The sequence below is a fragment of the Durio zibethinus genome, chromosome 19 (genome assembly GCF_047325235.1).
Source record: "Durio zibethinus cultivar Kanyao isolate XHJ-2024 chromosome 19, ASM4732523v1, whole genome shotgun sequence".
Taxonomy (NCBI): Eukaryota; Viridiplantae; Streptophyta; class Magnoliopsida; order Malvales; family Malvaceae; genus Durio; species Durio zibethinus.
In genome coordinates, this window is record NC_143180.1 from 2,560,377 (window position 1) to 2,582,757 (window position 22,381).

The following is a 22,381-nucleotide window of genomic DNA, read 5'->3' on the forward strand; positions in this document are numbered from 1 at the left end:
AAATTTTAAAATACTTCAACTTGTGAATCTTTAAAGTTTCAAAATTTTGTAATTGTTATTAAGTCACGCTTGGACGTAATGAGGTGTGTACGTCTTTATTTATTTTTCTAAATTTGTTAAGCCTTTGTTTAAATAAGCTTTATTTATTTTTTTAAAGTTGTTGAGTCTTTGATTATAGGAGTTTTATTTAGTTTTCAAAAGTTGTTGAGCCTCTCATTAGAAGAGCTTTATTTATTTTTTTTCAAAAGTTATGAGTTTATGCTTATGGGAGTTTTATGTCATTCAACAAGTTTGGGTGTTTGATTATAAAAAAAAAAAAAACGTTTTGGGATGACTATTTGGATAAGAGGGATGTTTACATATTTGCACAATTCTTATTTCACAATAAATGTGCAAAGAGAAGCAGCAGTAGACACTCTATTTGGTCTAGACCCAAATCAATTGGATCTGACCCAAATCATCCAATAGAGTCCAAACAATTAGGCCTAATTACCATTTTTTATTTTTTAATTAATTAATTATTTTTTTTGTTTATCTTTTCTTGATTATTTATTTGTTTGATTTTGTTTATCTTTGATTTTTTTCGATTTATCTTTTAGGATAATAAGATAATAGTATTGAAAAAAGTTAAAAAATAAAAAATGAGAATCTCTGCTATGAATGGGGGTTGGCAGAATTGTGGATGGATTCAATCAGTATAGGATGAAATACATGTTTTGTGAAATCCCAGCAATTGTGGACTCATAATTAAATAGAAACTCTTTTGATATTTGCCCTATAAATATCCATTGATCAGAAGCAACAATGAAATAGAAAAATATACAAATCACCCACAGAGACATAGAGATCAACGAACATAGAGAGAGATCACACACAAAAATACAGAGGTTAGAATAAGCACACGAAAACAGTTAAAAATTGGGGGAAAATTTTTGGATAAAAAATTTTTTTGGAATTTTTTGGAAAATTTCTAGAATTCAAGAAAACTTTTCGGTAAGTTTTAATTTTTCAATGAGATTCTAGCCAGATTCCAATCAAATCATAGATTCCAACAAGTTTTTTAGTTTTTGGCGACTGATTTCTAAAACCCAACTAATCTCTGTCAAAATTTTGATGAACTTACCTAGATTTTGATGAAAATTCTCAGAATTCGATGGAGTTCAATCAGTGTTTTTGGGTTTCTAAAGAGAGAGGGAGAGACAAGGAAGAAAAGTGAGAGGGGAAAAGAAAATATGAGGAGAAAAATATAGAACTTGGGCTTTTATATCGTTCCCAAAATGAGGTAAGGATCCATGCATTTCTATTGCAGTGACTCGACCCGTAACGTTGACTCATTTTTTACCTACGTACCAGACGATCCCTTCGGTTGTGCCGAGCCACACTAAGCTGCCAAGCTGGGTCCTTGGAACCGATTTCTGTGTCTAAAATCGAGTGCACCAAAGCCACCAAGCGAAGCCACTTTTGTTTTTTGTATTTTTATAGTTACTTATTTTATTTATTTTTTAAAGTTTTTTTGTATGATTAAATTTTGAGAAAAATAAAAAATATAAAACAAAATAAAATATTTGAGAATAAATAATAATTATCCAAATATGAAATTTTTAAAAATTTCAAATGGTAACTTTCTATAAAATTTTTAAGTAAGAAATTTTTTCTAAATTTGTTCCAATTTATGAAATAATTTAGATAAAGTTTCAATAATAATAATAATAATTAATATTTATTTTTAATTAAAAAAAGAAAAAATATAATAAAAAGAAAATTTAGTTAAAATTTTTGGTTAAAAATATTTGATAATTATCAAAAGATAAAAGTCTTAGAAATTTCAAATGATCAATTTCTATGAAATCTCTAAGTGTAAAATTTTTTTAAATTTATTTCAAAAGGTGAAAAATTTTAAATGAAACTTCAAGAAAATAGTTGTCATGTTATTTTTTACAAAAAAAAAAGGAGAATTTTTAAATAGATTCAAATGATAAAAAATTTAGAAATAAAAAATAAAAATAAATAAAAATAAATTTCAATGATGAAGTTTTTAGTAATCTCAAATAGCCAATTATCTAAGAAAGTTTTAGGTGATAAAATATTTCTAATTTTAGCCTAAATGGTAGATAAATTAGAAATATTTTCAACAATAAAAAATGATTAAATGTTTTTTTGATGATGGAGCATTTTTAAGAAAACAAATGAAAGTTTAGAGTACTTTTAAGGTGAGAAAGTATTTTTAAAAATTTTATCAGTTTGATAAAGAAATCTTAGAAGTTATTTATATTATTCAACTTTAAAAATAAAAATCATTAGAACTAAGATAATTTTTAGGATAACTTAAAATTAAATAGTACTATCTTAGAATAGGCATTGTGAAGGTGTTATAACATTCTTCATATATAATCAAACTTTTGAACCCAATTCTGTTCAAAATGTTAAAACTTATTCTTTAGGGACATTTAGTTAAGCTTAAAAATTCTTTAAAAAGATAAATTTATTAAGTGACTAATTACACTTTAATAAAAGATTGATGATGACTCATTAGATTGTACATAGTTATAGATTTACGAATTTATATATTATAACATATATATTAAATATCATATATTTTTTAATTTTTATTAAATTTATGATTTTTTCGAAGTTTTAAAATTTATATTATTTTTTTGTCACAATATATTACCGTGTCTGGTCGAAAATTACTGTCTTAAATGTAGTGAAATGGGCTGGGCGAGCCCACTAGGTCGTTTAAGCTGATTTTATCGTTAAAATATTTTGTATTAAATATTACTATAATTTTGAACATTTCCCGTAAAAGAAATATTTTGAAAATTGTACCTTTTTTATAAATTTGAAAACTTTAAAATTAATTGTTTTGCCGCGTGGTCAAGCTTGCATAATTTCCCGCCAATAAACAGAAGGAAGAATATAGGGCTTCCCATGATCCCAATTCCCATTTGCACCGATTCACTGATACAGTATCTTCATATGCACTCGGGCAACTCTCGACTCAGTCTCTAACTCACCCAAATTATTTCTCATTTAATCCAATTTCCAAACTAGAAAACCCCTAGATCAGTTAGCAGACATGGCCGGTCAATCCGATCCTCACATCTCTCTCTTCTCTGCCGAAGAGGTCACTTTCCCTTCTCTCCTTATCCTTTATACGTCGTCGTTGAGAGAAATTTGCTGGTGATGTTATTTATTTATTTATTTTGGTTAAATCAGGTGGAATTTATGGCTGAAGATGAACTAATTGAGATTGTGCCAAATATGCGAATGGATCCTCTCAATTTCATCTGTGTACTCTCTTCAAGCCTATTTTAACTCAAATTTTCTTTTTTGAAATAAAAAATTTGCCTAATTTGTTTTCAATTTTGATGAAATTACAGGGTGATTTTGGTCCATTTTTGCCTCAAATAGCGACCCAGGTACCGCTATGGCTCGCGGTGGCTTTAAAGAAGAGAGGGAAATGCGCGATTCGGCCTCCTCAGTGGATGTCAGTTGGTTAGTTTCTTTCTCTCCATGCTTTGATTTAGTTATTTCCGCTGTCGAAATTGGATTAGAATTTTTAGTTTGTGACACTTGATTTGGTGCTGTTGTTTCGAGTCATGTATACTATTTCACTTGTATATTCAAATAGGAAAAGGGTTTTGGATTGTACTTAAGGTTTGCTTCATGTTTTTATACTGTCATGATTTGACCGATAAAGTAAAAGAGTTCGTTTTCTAATCCCTTAGGTGTAGCTTAAAAATTCCACTGGCAATAGATGGGATAATTTTTCTTAGGCAAAATGATGGAATGTACGTGCAAGTGCTTGAGTACTTTCATTACTTGCTTTTATCTTGAAATGTTTCACTGACTTAACGTAATAAATTGGTTGTCATCTGTGTGCTGTCACCAACGGGCCAAGGTTTTGCAGGAAATTTACTATAATGTTACCTTTGGCAATGAGAGAGAAACAAATGTTCATTTGGAAGGTCCATTCATCATGATTTTTTGTTTTTTAACTTCATTCTTTTGAGAACATATATAGCTTGAACAGGGCCCAGAAGTTGAGTTGAGAATATGCTATTGCTAGGTAATTGATAGTGGGGGTTTTGGGTTACAGTTCTGTCATATGAATACATTATGATAATGTTCTTTCTTTTTTTTTTGTTTTTTGGTTTTTGTTGTGGACTAGAAAATTTGACACGGGTTTTGGAAGGAGAAAGAGACACCCAAGGGGCATTTCAGGCGCTGCCATTTCACTATGTGGAGATATCTAGACTTCTTTTCGACCAGTAAGCCTTGCTATACCTTTTCCTTATTATTATACAGTTTGACATGAGAAAGGCTTACACTGCTATTTTGTGGATGGCAGTGCGCGTGATGACATTCCTGACATGTATATGGTGAGTTGGATGATTCTTTTAACCTTTTTTTATTGTCCATTTGGTTTCTGCAAGTAGTTGTTATGAATCCTTATTACAGGTTAGATCTCTTGTTGAAGACATAAGGGATGTAAGGATTCATAAAGTTGAGACTAGCTTGGAAAAGTTCAGTGGCACATCTGCGGTTAAAGTATGCTTTTTCCCACCATTGTAAATTTGTTGATACTTATTATCACGAAGTTTTAGGCTCACTGCTATGTTATATTTCTCCTATTATGCCTCAGATGAACTGGATTGCCTCAATGATCTTTGTGTTAATTATGGATCTTTTGTCTCACTTATTTTTTTCCTCTTCTTTATTTCTGTGCATCTAATCCCTTGAAATTGGTCAGATTCCAAATTTATCAGCTATGGAAGTGAATATAATTCGTCCATTTGTTGGGAGGGCCCTACAGGCGTTTTATAAGCATGATAATCCAGAAAAAATACCAGATGTAGATAGAGCACCCAGTGGACATACACGAGTAGCTAATAATGAGCCAAGAGTATGTTCTTGTTTGCTTCTTGCCTTTGTCTTATCTAAAGGTTATAACACTAAATGGATAATGGCTTGACCAGTGGTCTGCATATATTTTCTGCAAACATTTTTCATTCTTTCCCTACTGATTTCTCTTTGTGTTAGGAAGACATGTCTGAAGGTAGCAAACTAGATTGCCGGATGATCATGATTGTAAAAATTTTATTACTGGATCAGGGGTTTCTAAACTAATACTTTTTGCTTTACAGCGGCCTCTGAGGAGATAGCAAGTCATTTTCATTTTAGATTCCTTTCCTTTATTGAAAACTGGAACTTCAGCCAGGCAGCATTGAAGGTACTTCAGTTCTCTTTGCAACGCTTTTTGGAGAATCCTAGTTGGTGCTCTTTTCTTTGTAGTAGTGAATTAATTGCAGCATTTGTTTTAAATCCTTGTTGAGTAAAGTTGTTAACTTATTGTAATAGCCATTAAAATTATTATTTCCCGCAAAGCTGTGAAGACCTCAATTCTAGTGGATTATATTAAGAATTCTTGTCAATACAACATCATTTACCTCATTTTTTTAAAGCCCTTGTGATCTCTTTGGCGTGATCTTTGGGCCTGGGCTTGATATTTTTCATGAGATGAGAATGCAGCGCTAAACTAGGAACATTGCATGTTGTTTGTCATGGAAAACAATTTATAAGAATTCAAGATCTAAGTCAAGAGAAGGATGTTGATGTGATATATGTGGTGAAAGAAAATATAGCTCAGGGATAAATGTGTTTGTTGAAGGTGGCATCAACGTAGAGGTTGCCTAAGATGTTCTGATCATGAATGAGAAAGAGTAATGCAACAATATATAGGAGTCAATCATGGCTCATGCTAACCATTGCAAAGAGTCCAAAAGCATGATTGCTAACAATTTGAAGCAAGATTTGGCTCTCCACAGCTGAATGGTGGAAAATGATTCATGTATGTTAGACAGTGCTCCCTTTTTATTTTCAGTTTTCATTTTATATATTTCATTATTGTTGGACAGTTCCTGATTTATTATTACTCATGTCATAAAAACTTTTGCTCAGTGTTATTTCTCAATGAATTGCAATTTGGATATAAACGATTGTGTTATTGTTGTATCTTGCTCTCAAATACAACTTATCTTGATCCTATTTGAATAGACATTCCTGAAATTAGCATTTCCTTTTATTTAGTTATTAGTATTAGCATGGTAAGGTTGTTACTTGTTTGACATATAAAATAAACTTGAAACCCCATAGAAGTGGTCCAAGGCATATTCCTTGTCTCTATCACATTCTTTGCACCATAAGTCACAAAAGAGAATCCATCTTGTTTTTAGAAAAGATGGAGACCCCCAAGAGAGAGGTCTGGGATAGTCCTAAGAAGCCAGATAGAAAACTCCAGAAAAGCATCTCATGTTCCCTCATCTGACCCACCCTAACTTATGGGGATATTAAAGTAGTGTTCATTAGCACATGCTGTGGTTCCTCAAGACTTTCTGTCTCCATTGTAAGCTTAAAATATTAATCATAAGGAAAATGATGGTTATCATCCACAACCTCCTAGGAAAGCAAAATATCGAATTAATGAAATGAATCTTAACATGATTTGTTGTCGACCGAGCTGTGAGTTTGAGGATGTGTCGGAAACTGAACCGGTTTGTTTTCAAAATCTTGGCCATGGAATTATGATTGATGATTCAGGTGAAAGCATTGTTACCTGCACTTTAGATAATTTATTTCTTTCCTATCCTTTGTGATTTAATTCTAAGGTATAACTATTGCAGCATTGTTTTCTTTTGTCCGTTTGAATTTAGTTGACCTTCACAAGTCTCCTTGCTATTTGGATCTTAGTGGACAATTTATTTCTCAATCATAGGAAAACTTTCCATATCGAATCTCTCTGCCGTATTGCATAGCCTGCATTTCCTTGTGAATTAGCAAGCCTGTTAGGTTAGGATCTGTCGTTTCTGATCCATAATTTTGTTTTCTATTAAGCTTCAGTTGGCTTGGCAGTTCTCTATGGTGGGGAATCATTTGATTCCCTTTCGAAGGAGGTTCAACATTTGTTGCAGGTATGATTACCAACGTTGAAAGAAGCCGGCAGCTTATGATCATTAATCGCAGAATAATAAAAAATCTATGTTAGCTGCAAGCCTTTGCAATTTTTTTTTTGGTGAGTACCAGGCAGTTTGAGAAATTATATTATGATGGGTTGCCATGACTAATGATAAGCATAAACATCAATTTGCTACGGCTTTAGGTCAGTTCAAAAATTAAACCTCAACCTACCTAGTGTCAATGGCTACTTTTTTTTTTTTTTTTTGAAGTTTCTTAATTTCCCGTTTAAATTTTTTTATCCTATTATATATCTTATCGAAAAAAATATCACGTATTTAAATTTTTTTAAATTTATAATTTTTAAATATCACATATTTAAATTTTTTTTAAATTTATAATTTTTAAGTGTCAATTTTAATATTATGTTAACTAATTTGAGAGATTAACGGTACTAATGACTATTCTAGATTGTAGTGTATTTAGGTCCTTTAATTTTTATCAAGTCATGACGTCGATGGTAAAATTAATATATTCAAAGTTCGAATTTATGCTATGATGTAGGCTAAAGGATTTTATTTTTTATGAAATCTTTTTATCTAAAATATATTTAGCGGACATAAATATAAATTTTTTTTAAAAAAAAATATATATGTTGGATAATATTTCATATTTGACACAGACTTTATAAATGAAGTAATATAGTTAATAATTTTAATCTAATTTTAAAAGAGAAAAATTAAAAAAAAAATGGAACCAAAATCTCAGCTTCATAGCTTACTTTCACCTTATTTGCATGATCAACCGAGCACTTGAATGAACTTTACAGTAGTGTTAATATGATGATTAAACAGAGCAAACATTAACAGTCAACATTAGGCTAACGGATTCAAAGATTATTTTTTGTTTATCAATTATAAATATTTGAGCTCTAATCCCAATATTTATTTTAATAAACAAATTCTTAAAAAATTAATTTAAAATGAAATTTATGCACATGATAATAAAAGATTCTGACGTGAGGATATAAACAAAGAAAACTAAAAATAAAATGCCAACTCATTAATCAATTATTCGGTGATTTAATTATATTGACGTAAGGATTTGGTCTTCCTAATATATTAGATTAGACACTGACTGTACTTTTTCTGTTTTTTTCTTTCTGTTCCATTCAATTTGCACGGTGACTTGGTTACCAAGCCATTTTTTTTATTTGTTTGTTTTTTTTATTTAAAATTATCATTTTGCCCCCCCAATTCTATTTTTTTTTGACCCAACAATATTTTCATTTGACCTAATTGCAGCTTAAAAGTTATCCTTTTAATATCTTGAAAACCAAAATGAAAATGAAAAAAAAAAGGATTAAATAAAATAATCTAAAAAATAAATTAAATATATAATATTTCCGTCAAAATTCACTTAATAATTTTTTTCCTTTGAATAAATTTTTTAAAAAATTATTAGGGGATTTTTACTGTGTTATTTTTTGTGCTTTGATTTTTATTGTATTTTTTTATTGATTGTTGTTTTTGTTGAATTATTTATTTATTTTCTTTTTTTAAGATTCAATAGTTGTTTTCCTAATATTTTAGTAAAAAAATAAAAATTCTTTCATTTCTTTTTAATTTTTATGAAAAAAATTCTTTCTTTTCAAACAAAATACAAAATAAAAAAAATTCTTTCTCATATTATTAAAAAGGAAACAACCATTTTTTCTTTTTTTTTGGTTAAAAAATTCGTTTTAGCTTTTATCCACAAAAATCCTAACAAAAAATTTTTTTTTTCCACCATATCCAAAAAAATTAACTTCTGTCGTAACAAAAATATCTCAGGCCCATTATGGTCATTTCACATTTCCTCCATCTACTCCAAAACATTTTTATACCTATTTCCTTTTCATTTCCAGACCCGTCTTTCTTCTTCGCTTCTTTTTTAACCTTTTCGTTTCCTTCCCAGCTCTTTCCCCTTCCCTCTCCATTTCTCCTTGCCCACCACAAAAGAAAAAAAGCCCTGAGCTTCAAATAGATTACGGGAACGCCCTTTTTTTATGGTTGGTATGAATTGTAAGGAGGGAGTGGGGAAATTGTGATCGGACGGCGGTGGTGTGTTGTGGCGATGATGGAGTGCAGCGTATGGATAGCCGCAGAGGATCATCAAAATAACACTAATTCTATTAAAAATAATAATAATTTATGGGGGTTTAGCCATGAAAGCGAGCATGATTTGGCTTTTATGGTTACCGATTTTTTGGAAAATAACGGTGGAAGCGCCGGCGGAGATTCTTGGTGTAGTAGCGATAGCGAGTCTGGCTTCTCCGATCTTATCCACCTCGCCGAGAAAATCTCCGTTAGTTAATTAGTTCCCTTTTTTTGAGGTTTAATTTTGATTGGTTGAAAATTTTTTGAGTTTTTTCTTTATTTTCTTTAATTGGGTATTTTTGAATTTTATATATTTCCTCTTTGGGTTTCTGGGTTTATTGTTATTTTCTTTGCGTTGTTTTTGTTGGTTTTTGGTTTTCAATTTATAGATGTAAAAGAACTAGTTTAATTAAGGGTTGAAGTTTAATGTTTGCTCATTTAATTTGAGTTTTTTTTTTTTTTTAAATTTTATAATTTTGGTAACTTCATCTCAGATTGCCCCATCGATAGGTTAATCTGTTTTTTTTTCCTATAATTTTTTTTTATAAATAAATTAGGCCTTGTGAGAATTTACTGTAGTTTGCTTTTTGATCCAGTTCAACTCTATTTGGTTTTGAAACTGAAATCATGTGAATTTTGGTGATTCTTTGTACTTTTACCATATCATTTTCCTACCAAAAGCATTTGCTTAATGTTTATGTAATTCTCGTTCATTTTGCTATGTCATGTTGCAGTACTATAAGCACTCGGTAGGTCAGTGTCAGATTGACTTGTTGTCAGTGGTTCATTCACTTATATTATCCATCAGTGAGGCGGACCTACACTTTGTGAAGTCGGGTCCATGTAATGCCAGCTGCATCAGATATTCTCTGGTAAAGCTGTTGAGACTTTCTGGCTATGATGCGGCTGTTTGTGCATCAAGGTGGCAGGGTAGTGGCAAAGTTCCTGGAGGTATTCCAAGAGCATCTGAATTCTAATTTTTGAAAGCTCCTTTGGATTCTTCAATTTTATTTTATTTTTTTTGTACCTGGATCATTTAATAGTAGAGTTTGTTGTTGCCTAGAAGGTAGAAAAAGGGACTTTTTTTGAGCTTATTCTTTCAAGATGTCCTGAAGTCTAATTTGAAGTTTTGAACTGCCCTGATTGTTCCTTCCATATCTCTCTTTCTCATTGTATTTTGTGTGGTTGCGTGTGAGTGGGTCATGGAGAATCTATGTTCTGCTGCATCTGATACCTATTTTGCATGTATCAGAGAGTTTGTCCCTATAATTCATGATGAAAATCAGCTTCCCCAGCATGATTCTGTTCAACTAGTTCTAACATGTATTCACGATAAATTTATCATTCTAAAAACCTAAGGGGTACTAAAAGTATAGTGATATTTTGCATGTTGTTTTCTAGGTTTCCTACCCCTCCTACAACTGTTTTAATTTACACATAAATCAGTAAAACTATAGTAATTTTGACAAAAGCAGCTGTGACATATATGCAGGTGATCATGAGTATATTGATGTGGTCAATTACAACAATGGGAGTTCTGAGCGTTTGATTATTGATATTGACTTCCGAAGCCACTTTGAGATAGCTAGAGCAGTTGATTCTTATGATAGAATATTGAACTCCCTTCCGGTTGTCTACATGGGCTCCTTGACTATGTTAAAACAATTGCTTCAGCTTATGGTAGATGCTGCTAGGTCATCTCTCAAGCAAAATTCAATGCCTTTTCCTCCATGGAGATCTCTTGCTTACTTGGAAGCAAAGTGGAACTCACCCTACCAGCGACAATTTACTCTTGATGAACGCTATATTAGTGGCACTGTTTCTTCTGACCATAAACAGTGTAATGGGCATTTAAGGAGGCTGCAGTCTTTGCTTCAATCCGAATTAGAAACGGAACGACTGTTGAAACCCATAAACATTGATAGTAACCGCAGATTGAAGCTTGACAGGCGGAGGCATTCTTCATTCAGGGCGCTTTGACATGTATAGCTTTTGATCTGGAAGATGCAAGTTCTTTTTTTGTGAGATGAATTGTATTGCGGCTTTTCTTTAGTTATTTTTTTCCCTTGATAGTGAATAAGTGGTGGACCTCGGAATAAAGGGCAGGTTCATATAGCTCACAGTGAAGACAATAACACACCATATTTTGTCATTCCGGTATCTTCATTTCTCATATCGAGTTGGGGAGTCATACGTTTCTCTTTGATTTTTTATGCATGGGCTGAGTGACAGTATTGGGTTCTGAGAACTACTGCAGCATTCTTTGGTTTGAAACAGCTCCTAAAGTCTATCATACTACGTGCATCATCTTATAGATCTTATTTGTTTTCCCTTGCCTCTTATTTTTTCAGGCTTAGGAAATTTTTTTCTTAGAATATTTGCTCTTTCTTAATATGTGATTTCATTGTGGAAATGTGGTTGCGTATCTTCTGCAGCCATCAAGATCGTATGCTTGGATTACAAATACACATCAAAATGAATAGTATTGGTTGCTTTTATTACATTCCTTGATGATGCATCTGTTTTTTTGTTGTCAAAAGCAGAAACCCTAGTCAATGTTTCTTTGCTGGTCTGCCATTTAGAAACTTTTGAAGTCTTAAAGCATGCAGAAATATGCCTATTTTTATGTTTCTCTCTAGGCCGTTGCTTTTGGTTTGCCTGGCACTTTCACATGTTCAAAGCTCAATAGGATAAGGAAATTGCATCATGTGACTTTCAGTTTAAGCACATTATGTGGATTAGTTGACCTATGTTTGAGATAACTATTGAGGGGATTGTAAAACTGTTAGGAAGACAATATTCCATGTTATGGGGAAGAAAGAAATTGGCCTGAGTATAGAACAAGTAGTTTGGATTTCTTTTTTAACTTATGGCAATACATGAAGAGATTTAATTTAAATATAAAATCACATTAAACTTATAACGATAACACTTATGAGGATAACACTTCTCTTCATGTATACTAATAACCGAAAAAAAAAGTATCGCGTGATAAATTCAGAAAAAAAACAAAAAAATGTATCATGTGACAGACTTAGAAAAAGGAAAGAAATTAAGTAGAAACCCAAAACTTAGCTGGTGGAATAATATCAATGAATACTCTCAGGAAGATTTGGCAAGTTTCTTCTTCTCCATACAACAGCTGAAGTTGGAGAAAACTACTGATCATTCTGAGGAGGGTCTCAGGCCCAAACCTATGTTAAGCATGCATCATGATGGTGAAATCCTTTGGCTCAATTCTGTCACCTCCTATTCCTATAGCATAGCACTGCTGGTACCTGGGATGGCATTAGGCACTAACAAGTGAAGGAGGCTTGGCACAGGAAAATCTGGTCAAAATACCACGTTCTCTTAGCATGTTTTAATGTAACCTGGATGGTTATTTTAGATCGACTGCAAACAAATCAGAGGTGAAAAAAATGGTGTACAGACTCTACTTTTCACTTGACTTGTCTCTTCTTTCTTCTGCCATGCATCAAGCTGAACAAACTCGATCAATGACAATAACAACACACTGAACTTTATATTTCATATTCTGAGGTTGACTGTATGAAAAAACAAATAAATAAAATCAAATTGGATTGTAATTTAATCCTCTTGCACCACTAATTTTTATCAATAATCACCTTTTCATCTCTTAACAAACATGATCAAGGTCACTTTTTTTTTTTTTTTTTGTAATTTCAATTTTCACCAAGCAGCTGATTCCGAAAGAGGGCACTTCAGCTTTGTTGATTTTGCAGACAAGCTGCAGATGGGGATAGGGATAGGGATAGCTCAGTTCCTTCGGGCTTGTCAAAGGTTAAAACTTAAAAAGAGAGCTTCCAGGAGTGTCCTACTTCAAATTACCTACACCAATCTGAATATAGAAGAGACTATTTCCCTTATAATTTTTTTTTTTACTACAATCTTAAAATTATCCAATCCTAATAAAAATTGAGTAAGGGTCTAATACTTAAAACTCCAATGGAATGATATACTTAAATCAGTGTGAGATATATAGTTTTATCACCATTACTTAATGGAGTCATATATATATATATATACTGATTTATATAATGAAAGATGCTGAAAAGACATTGTTTGTAAAGCTAAAACAGGTCTTATTCATTAATTTAAGATCACCTTGTTCCAAGGTACAAAAGTATGGAATACAGCCAAAGTTAAACAACAATTCAACTTTGATACAAGAGATTCATCATCTAGCTCTAGCTGGGGATCCAATTTCTTTACGATTATATTATTATTATGACCTGCTTGACAAATAAACCCTGCAATCAAACATATATTACCCATTAATCATGTAAAGATAATCAGAAAATTAGGGGAAGAGATGGTTAAAAATAAATTATGGGTTTTTTTTTTGGTTTCACCTTTGGCTTGAGTTTGGTCAAAAATCAATGCAAACCACGCCCGATCTTTCCCATGCATACAAGACTTCGCGTTGGGTGCGGTATTGACGCCCAGATGGGTCATAATAATACTGCATCGTCATCATCTTAATTAATTATTATTAATGAAGTTTTCTTATATATATACAAAAAGTCGAAATCTAGGAATAGACAGTGTGATTGCAGGCGTTCGGATTTTATCCCTAAAAGAATAATGGAACGTATCTATGTATGAATGAACAGGGCTTTTACCCTATAGAGCCTGCCTGAGAGGACGCGGCGCTCTTCAGCAATCCAACCAGGCAGCAACCAGCCATAGCCAGGGTCTGTGTTATCAAAGTGAATGATCGAACCTCCAGGTTGCTTCCTTTTGCCCCTTCGACGAGGCTGTTCTTTTATTATCTGCAAGGTGGCTATCGTCAGTGGCGACCGCTGCTTTTCATCCCTGCTCGAGCTTGACTCTCCTTCCTCTTTCACCATGACTGCTAGATTCTTGAAACACTAACGCTATATCGTTTTGGTGGGTTTTGCACGTCCTACAAATCCGCTATAAATAGGCGCCAGGGGGTTGGTCGCTTTTGCAGATTTTGCACTTTTCCTTTTTTTTTCATATTGGTCCCATAAAATATTTAAATTCTTTTCAATTTTGCCCTTGGACAATTATAATTTCTAGAGTTTATTTAAGCTATGTATTTATCAATCGATTGATGAGCAAGTATAATATGCATGATAGATATTGTTTAGGGTTAATCTACTGGGTACAATATTATTTTAAACATGAAGATAAATGTGCAAAATAAATGAATAATACGTTGCATGAAAATATATGTCGCGTATTGTCTAATTACTTTATTCGCGCGTGATTTTGATTTTAAAATTTTGAGTTGATTATAAAAAAATAAGATAATATTTAATTGGTATTAATTAAACTATAACAACATAGGCTAACTTTTAAGTAATGGATAAAAGTTATGTACTTTTCTACTTACAATAGATTTCAAGGGTTGATAATTACAATAACTTATATAATCAAGTTTGTTCGATTTTTTTTATTTGACATATAATTTATTCAAATAAGCATGATATTTATTAGTTATAAAACGAAAATAAAAGAGAAAAAATTACTATTTTGAGAATAATTTATGATGATTATTTGATGCGAATATATACGTCAACCATTACATTTTTTAAAATTTTAAAATTTAAATATTATATCATTGAAAACAAAAAAAAATATATAAGTGAAAATACACATAGATCACGCTAATGAGAAGATTTCATTATTGTTATATTTACAAATGTTAGAAAATCTTAGTAGTTAGAAAGGGGGAGGGAAGAGGGTAAAGAGAAGGTAGTGAACTAAGGCACACAGAGATATATATATATATATATATATATATTGACTAAAGTGAAATAAAGTTAAAATCTTGAACTTAAATAATATTATCTATTATTTAAAGGGTCATATTGCAATAAATCAATATCTATAGGGTATGCCAAGGCAAAATGATGTGGATATTGTCCAAATATAGACAAGAAATCGAAATGGATTTTCGTTGTCAATTTTTTGCTAGATTCCCGAGTAAACATTGACGATGTAACGTTCACTTTTGAAAAAATATATATATTTTTTACTTACCAAATATATATTTTTTAAGGGATACTTACCAAATATTTAAAAAAGGGTTAAGAATTTAAATGAAGGGATAAACTTAAAAACTTTTCATTTATGGCATTGTGTTGTTAAAAATTTAATGGTGAAGCAATTTTTGGCATATGCATTTGTTTTTAAAGAAAAAAAATTAAATTATCTAATGGCAGAAAATAGTTTAGTAATCAATTGACTCCAAATATAAGATTTTTGGCTGGTTCCACTATTTGTGACTTGCTGTGTTTAAAACTTTACCTTTATTTTAATTATTTCTTTAATTGTCCCTTTTTTATATATATAAAATTGAGCTGAATTTAAATTAGTTTACGGAAAGAAAATATTCATTAAATGCACTTTTTTACGTTAATTTGATGCATTTAAAATTTAATTCATAAAATGCTCACACAAAAATTGAACTTAGTTGGCAAAAGAGAGTTATTTTCTTGCCAATTGATGAATAAATATGTTTTTTTTTTTTTTTTTTTTTTTTTTCATATTTTGATATATGTCCCTAATATAAATCAGTCAAAGAACAGGTTAAATTCTAAAAAAATTTGAAAAAAATTGACTGTGTTATTTAAAAAAAAAAGAAAAAATTAAAATGGACACATTGATTCATATGTTAAAGGTTATGGAATAAGGCAATTTTATCACAAACAACTTTTTCATCAACAAGTTTTCACATACATGACTTTAAAAGATCATATACCAAATTGTTCAATTCTTAGGGGTGATTGTATCAACAAAATCATGGTAGTTTGGATCAGAAAGCCAGAGCTCAGCCAGGTAGTGATGAGAAGCAAACTGCCTGTTAAATTCTTCAACAACCCAGACGGTGGCTTCAGCTTTACTAGGATGAATAACATTGCTAATAGGCTTGATTAATTCATTCTTTGTAGTACTGGCTCTTGATTGATCCCATTGTTTCAAGAGCATGTGAGTGAGGTAATGTAATGGTTGCTCATACTTTTGCTTCATTGATTCTGCTAATTTTTGCCATGTAATGAACGGAAGTTCTGGTGACGTTTCCAGGGCAACCGGGACTGAGATCTGCTTCATGTGTTCTTGATAATTTTTTGCTTCTTTTATCACCTCATTTTCTGGCATAGCAAAAGAAAAACCTATCGATTCGTAACACAAGAAGGAAAAATATGAAGAATAAATCAAAGTAAAATAAATGTTACTACGAAAAATAAGAATACAACATATATAAATAAACCTGGCTTTTCCTTGAATGCTTCCCTATCTTGACTGCTTTCTCCATTAACAAGTGTAACTTCCTTCGTATTTGATCTCTTACATTCCTTTTTAATGGAATTTTTTCTATTATTATTTCTTTTTTGATATAGATGTTCATAGTGAACATAGTCATCAATTAGACCGTCCTCTGACTCAGTCTCTGAATCTGATAAAAAAAGATGATCAATTTTTGGAGGATAAAATCTTTTCAACATGATCTCTTGTAGTTTTATGAGAGGAAAAAAAAGGGGGGAGAGAGAGAGAGGGTGAAAGAAAGAAGAAAAATAGTGTGTAAAGGATACTTGGCTTTAAATTATACTTAAATTCTTACTTTGTAATTATTATATATTGATTTTCAAGAATTTGATATGAAATTTAGATGATGAGAGATTATGTGGAGGTGCTTTTTGATTGTATGAAAATATGTTGCAGAGGATATATAATTGCTCACATTGGTCCACCTTATGCATGAGTTACAATTGTTAATTGGCATGTAACATAAGCAAACAGATTCTCCAAATTAACTATAATTTTCTTAATTGTGGACAAATTTTAAATAAAATTTTGTAATGAAAAAAATAAGTCAAGTGTTTAAAATTGTGGGTTGCACAAGATTAATTTATTATTGGCAAAATATGAATTGGATTAAGCCAAAAAAAAAAAAAATAGTTGAAACGAACCTTTTAAATGCATGATATATGATCACTCCAAATCCCACATATAAAAAATTAAGAGCATTTATTATAATATCGTTTATATAAAGGCTTCATATCTATTCCTTGAAACATTTTTTAGAAGAAAATTGAAAGAATATTAAAATGTTAAATGTAATATTTAAAGAAAAAAATGTGTAATTTATTCATTAAATTTTTCTTAAATTTGATAAAAATAATGCATTAAATAAACAATATGTTAATGGTATTTTCGATGAATATAAATTGATTGGTGATTCGAGAGATGAGTTACGTTAATTTAGACATGCAACAATAAAGTATAATCAAGGGATGTCGAAGTTTGTTATTTGGGATGCATTCCAACATTTAAGTAAGATAAATATACAAAAGACAAAGGAAGAAGAAGATAAAGTGTAAGGGAAGCTTAAAGGTAAATTACTTAGAAGTGTTATTCATGAACGTACTTGGATCTCATGTTTATCTTATATGAGAAGTGGATGGTGATATCTGGACGATGATAGAGTGGTGCTAGGATTAAAATAGGTGATAATTGATGGAAATTTTATGTGAAGTTTAATGAAAATCTATGTGGATTAATGTTGATCACATTTAATGATTTTAGATGAACTACTAACATATTAAATGTAAGTTAAATTTTTATAAAGTGTCAGGGTGATACAACGTTAGTGGAAATAGTTTGATGATCCAGGTCCAAAGATAGAAGAGCCTTTGTGATGACAAGGAGTCTGGTGTCGCTATCATTGGATTGAAACATGCATAATCGATAATATACAAAATAAAGTGAGTTTTACAAAAACAAATGCAAATACTAGGGTTGGTGGGTGGGTGGGTGCAGTTTGAATTCGGCTTCTATTTTTTTATCCCCAAAATTGGCTTGGTTCATCAATAAGCCCATGGGCTTTAATTCCGACCCAATCTTCCTTGCTCAAGGATTTATTTAGGCTAAAGAAAAAAAAAGAAAAACAGATACAGATATCTGTTTTTTTTTTTTTTCAAACTTTTTTGAGTTATTTTTAAGAATTATTATATTGTATGTATGAGATAATATTTTATTGTAATTATTTTTTTATTGAAATAAATAATATGTATTTATATGTATCGAAAAATTTTCACCAAAGATGCTGGATAATATACAAAAGAACAAACAAAGTCGCCAAGAAAGAAAAACGAAAGCCGCCTCTGACAACGCGGTTTCAAACTTCAAAAAAAGCTTGCACTTGGGCTAAACAATGAACAAGTGGGCACTCCTCAGTCGTCACGCCCGCAATGATTCCACGGTTTCACTTTTTTTTGGCTTGTTTTGGAGATGAAACTGCTTACTTGCTTCAGCTAAAATTCCTGTAAAGCGGTTGCAATTTTGAAATTGAATGTTTGAAAGAAAGAAAGAAAGAAAGCCATGAAAAAAAAAAAAGCTTTAGTCAAATCCTTCATTAGTATTAGGAAAAAAAAGCTTTAACAATGTTGGGTTTTAATTCTCGACATGAGCAACTCTTTCTCTCTTCATAAACTAATTTCTATTGAAAATTCCTAATTTTATGTACAATTATTATTGTTTTTATATAATGGAAAACAACATGGGATAATATGCCAAGGTATTTTCGAAAAGGATTTATCTTGACACGTGAATATTTGATTTAATTAGTATCATATTAAATTTTAAATTAACTACAATGATTATAGATGATATTCGATGTATGGTGAGTTGTATTATTATAATTATTTATTTTTATTTATATGAAAGAGTATATAAGATTGAAGCTTTATTTATGAATATTATAGTAAAATATAAGAAAGATATTAAGAGTTACATCATTGATTGCAACTTATTAAATTAGTTAGAAAATAAGATTTTTTGCATAATTAATTTTTAAGAAATTTTTAAAAAATTCAATATTTTTCTATGCATTTTAACAAATATTTATAACACATTTTGTCTTTGATACAAGAGAGAACCTTAGGGATCAAGAAAGAAGAATTGCACATGCTGGAAATCAACTACAAGAACCCAACTCTTAAAAAAAAAAACACAAAAATAATTGGCCATTTAAAATAAAAAACACGAAAATTTCTCAATAGCCAAATAATATGGGGTTGAAAAAAGGAGAAAGGAAAGCTAAATTTGGAAACAATTCCAAAATCAGGAAAATCTCTCTTTGATTAATTAGACTGTTAAATCTTTTGAAAGGTCAAAAGTTGATAATCCTTTAATGAATCCTTTAATGAATCAAGCTGTTAATTATCCCTTCCTATCTGTCAAAATATTGAAGATAAATTACTTTTCCTTCTTGATTTCTCTTCTATTTAAATAAATTATAAACCCATAGGAAAAATTAAGGGTCAAAAAGATTGAACAACTTTTGTTTTGCAACCATGACATTGTTCACCAATAACCATTCCTTTCACTACCTCTTCCTCTTCCTCCTCCTAATCACCTTCCTCCACCTCTTCTCCTCAACCGCCGCCCTCGGCGTCAACTATGGCATGATTGCTGATAATCTCCCTTCACCAACTGAAGTTGCCAACTTTATCAAAACCCAAACAATTTTTGATAGTGTTAAAATCTTTGATTCCAACCCTGATGTCCTTAGAGCTTTTGCTAACACAAATATTTCGGTCTCAGTCACGGTTGCCAATGGAGAAATCCCTTCTTTAACGACCGTTCGAGCAGCTAGGCGATGGGTGAATGCTCATATTCGCCCTTTTCATCCACAGACAAAGATCAAGTATATTATTGTTGGCAATGAAGTTTTGCTTTTAAACAACCTTGCTGAAATTAACAATCTTTTGCCTGCTATGAAATGTCTTAACCGTGCCTTGCATAATTCCCAAATTCAAGATATTAAGGTTCGACAATGCTTTTATGTTCATAAAATTACAATTTTTTTTTATTAATAATCGAGAATGAGATTTAAATTTTAGTTCAACATTCTATCAATAAATCACACTATTTAATTATTTTTTATAAAGTTATTTTTGTATTTAAATTTGGTTTTTACTTATAACAATTTGTCAAAAATTTTCAGGTTACATCGGCTCATGCCCTTAATATATTCAATGGTCTCACAGTACCAAGTTTGGCTCGGTTCAGGATCGATTATGCAAAGAGCTTTTTTGCACCTTTACTACTATTCCATCGTAGAACCAAATCACCATTCATGATCAATCCTTACCCTTACTTTGAATTGAATGCAATAGGAAACAAATTGGACTTTGCCCTTTTCAAAAGAAACCCTGGTTTGTTTGATGGACATAGTGGCAAAACATACACCAATGCCTTTGATGCTCTTTTGGACAAGACATTTTCGGCCATGAGTGCCATTGGTTGTGGAGATGTTGAGATTGTCATTGGTGAAACCGGTTGGCCTTCTCAGGGTGATGGGGGAAACCTAGTTGCTACTATTGATAATGCACTTTCTTACAATGGGAATTTGGTTAGGGAAATCCTTTCAGGCAATGGGACACCTTTGATGCCAAATAGGACGTTTGAGACTTATATTTTTGGCTTGTTTAATGAGAATCAAAAACCAGGTCCTCTTGCTGAGAAGAACTGGGGATTGTTTAGACCAGATTTCACCCCTGTTTATAATGCTGGAGTTTTGCGCAATGGCCGAGTAAGATTTTTTTTTTTTTTTTCGTTTTTACTTTAACTAAAGTTTGAATTGCAATTGCACTAAAATTTAGATAAAAAATTCTCATTTAAATGAAAAAAAATGATATGAGCAAGCATGATTGATTAATCGTAATCAAATTTGATTTATTGATTGTTATTTTAAAAGAAATATTCGTAAACCTTTTGATTTAGTGATTAGAAAATGATTGCAATGTATGTAAGTTTGGATTCGAATCAAAATAAACTTAGTCTTACTTTAATTTATATAAATTATGCTAATAAGTGAGTTTTAAAATCCGATAATTAAAAAGAAATTAAAAAATCATAATCCATTGATCTTCATGTTATCTTGTTAAATTTTAAATCTATACATATATATAATACATGACATGGTTAATTTGTATGGTTTGATTCATTTTTCTTTCATCCTTGTATATCAAATGACTTAATTAGCCGGTACCAACACCTACGCAACCACAACCAACTCCATCTCCGGCAACACCAGTACCATCAGGCAAGAGATTTTGTGTTCCGAAACCTGGAGTTACAGATGCACAATTGCAATCAAACCTGGATTATGCATGTAGCCAAGGTACTAATTGCAGTCCAATTCAACCTGGTGGACCTTGTGCTGAACCTCCCACCACGAGGTCTCGTGCAACATTTGCCATGAATTCTTTCTATCGAAGCAAAGGTGAAGTTGATAGCGCCTGTGATTTTTCTGGCACTGCTCAAATCACCACTGTCAATCCAAGTAAGCAAAAAAAAAAAAAAAAATTGCTTAATTTTGTACATGGAGACTTAAAATTCAAAGACATTGTTTAATTTCTTTGTTTGGGTATTTATGTTTGGTGCAGGTTATGGCAACTGCCACTATGTCTGAAGAATTGGATGGGAAAGATTAGTTATTGAGAGAAATTTTTGGTTTGGTGGAAAAGCTTGAGAAATTCCCTCACATAAACAATTCATGTGCAGTGTAATAATTCTTTATATTCTTTGATGAAATGTAGAAGTCATAATTTCCAATAATGCTTATTTGTTTAAAGGCAAAGCTTCATTGCCAACAATGATAAAACCATTCGAGTTCCTAAAAATTATGACAAAATGTTAAAGCAATATCATTTAAAACCACATGTTATTATTCATAATATATAAAAAAATATTCATATCACTTTGTTTAATTTAAATTTTTAATAATATCAAATCAAGACTTTGGTATAATTCCACAAACTCAAATTAAACATAATGATTTGTGTATTTATATTGATATTAAAATTTTTGTATTTAAATTGCTTTTTATATAAATATTACATATCATAATTTATAAGATATAAAAGTATAAAATAGTTTTTTTATTAAACACATATATAATTATTACTAAAATTTTAAATTATATTATTTTTATATATATTATTTTTTTATTGTGTTATTATATCATTATTTGAAAATGAAAAGATTTTGAGTTTGAAAAATGGGAAAGTATATTAAAAGAACAAAGAAAAAATATATAAGCAGAGAAAATAGGCCCATTATTTGGGCTTTGTTTCTTGAGAAAAAGAGTCCACGAAATTGAAATCGCCCACCGTGGGGCTCGAACCCACGACCACAAGGTTAAGAGCCTTGCGCTCTACCGACTGAGCTAGACGGGCGTTGTTGGTGTTGTGAACTCCATTACTCTTCCTTCAATAACCTTTTTTTTTTTT

General features: G+C 31.1%; 3 protein-coding genes, 1 non-coding gene and 1 pseudogene across 4 annotated transcripts; 3 read left to right on the top strand and 2 right to left on the bottom strand.

Moving 5' to 3' along the window:
* The first annotated feature begins 2,937 nt into the window (after nucleotides 1-2,937).
* PSF2 lies at nucleotides 2,938-5,993 on the top strand. Its single transcript, XM_022908799.2, has 8 exons — nucleotides 2,938-3,124; nucleotides 3,217-3,291; nucleotides 3,381-3,495; nucleotides 4,172-4,271; nucleotides 4,352-4,382; nucleotides 4,462-4,551; nucleotides 4,754-4,906; nucleotides 5,148-5,993. Exons 1-8 carry the CDS (start codon nucleotides 3,077-3,079, stop codon nucleotides 5,163-5,165), a joined length of 630 nt encoding a protein of 209 aa, XP_022764534.1. The 5' UTR covers nucleotides 2,938-3,076; the 3' UTR covers nucleotides 5,166-5,993.
* Nucleotides 5,994-8,857: 2,864 nt separating this feature from the next.
* LOC111310208 (uncharacterized) lies at nucleotides 8,858-11,595 on the top strand. The gene is made up of 3 exons (XM_022909433.2): nucleotides 8,858-9,300; nucleotides 9,827-10,043; nucleotides 10,585-11,595. The coding sequence occupies exons 1-3, from the start codon at nucleotides 9,070-9,072 to the stop codon at nucleotides 11,070-11,072; spliced, it is 936 nt and encodes a 311-aa protein (XP_022765168.2). The 5' UTR covers nucleotides 8,858-9,069; the 3' UTR covers nucleotides 11,073-11,595.
* A 4,256-nt stretch (nucleotides 11,596-15,851) lies between these two features.
* Nucleotides 15,852-16,193, bottom strand: LOC111309499 (protein RDM1 pseudogene; annotated as a pseudogene).
* A 3,188-nt stretch (nucleotides 16,194-19,381) lies between these two features.
* LOC111309793 (glucan endo-1,3-beta-glucosidase-like) lies at nucleotides 19,382-21,729 on the top strand. The gene is made up of 4 exons (XM_022908801.2): nucleotides 19,382-19,912; nucleotides 20,092-20,679; nucleotides 21,132-21,432; nucleotides 21,536-21,729. The coding sequence occupies exons 1-4, from the start codon at nucleotides 19,439-19,441 to the stop codon at nucleotides 21,559-21,561; spliced, it is 1,389 nt and encodes a 462-aa protein (XP_022764536.2). The 5' UTR covers nucleotides 19,382-19,438; the 3' UTR covers nucleotides 21,562-21,729.
* Nucleotides 21,730-22,254: 525 nt separating this feature from the next.
* Nucleotides 22,255-22,327, bottom strand: TRNAK-CUU (transfer RNA lysine (anticodon CUU)). Its single transcript has one exon. It is a non-coding gene; the product is annotated as a tRNA-Lys (tRNA).
* Nucleotides 22,328-22,381: the final 54 nt, after the last annotated feature.

Excerpts from the sequence above, each read along its gene's own strand:
- PSF2 (XM_022908799.2), top strand. The coding sequence starts at position 3,077 with ATGGCCGGTCAATCCGATCCTCACATCTCTCTCTTCTCTGCCGAAGAG. Across the intron at positions 4,272-4,351 it reads TCTAGACTTCTTTTCGACCA|TGCGCGTGATGACATTCCTG; the intron begins GTAAGCCTTGCT and ends TGTGGATGGCAG. Across the intron at positions 4,383-4,461 it reads ACATTCCTGACATGTATATG|GTTAGATCTCTTGTTGAAGA; the intron begins GTGAGTTGGATG and ends TCCTTATTACAG.
- LOC111310208 (XM_022909433.2), top strand. The coding sequence starts at position 9,070 with ATGATGGAGTGCAGCGTATGGATAGCCGCAGAGGATCATCAAAATAAC. Across the intron at positions 9,301-9,826 it reads ACCTCGCCGAGAAAATCTCC|TACTATAAGCACTCGGTAGG; the intron begins GTTAGTTAATTA and ends GTCATGTTGCAG. Across the intron at positions 10,044-10,584 it reads TAGTGGCAAAGTTCCTGGAG|GTGATCATGAGTATATTGAT; the intron begins GTATTCCAAGAG and ends ACATATATGCAG.
- LOC111309793 (XM_022908801.2), top strand. The coding sequence starts at position 19,439 with ATGACATTGTTCACCAATAACCATTCCTTTCACTACCTCTTCCTCTTC. Across the intron at positions 19,913-20,091 it reads CCCAAATTCAAGATATTAAG|GTTACATCGGCTCATGCCCT; the intron begins GTTCGACAATGC and ends AAAAATTTTCAG. Across the intron at positions 20,680-21,131 it reads GAGTTTTGCGCAATGGCCGA|CCGGTACCAACACCTACGCA; the intron begins GTAAGATTTTTT and ends TGACTTAATTAG.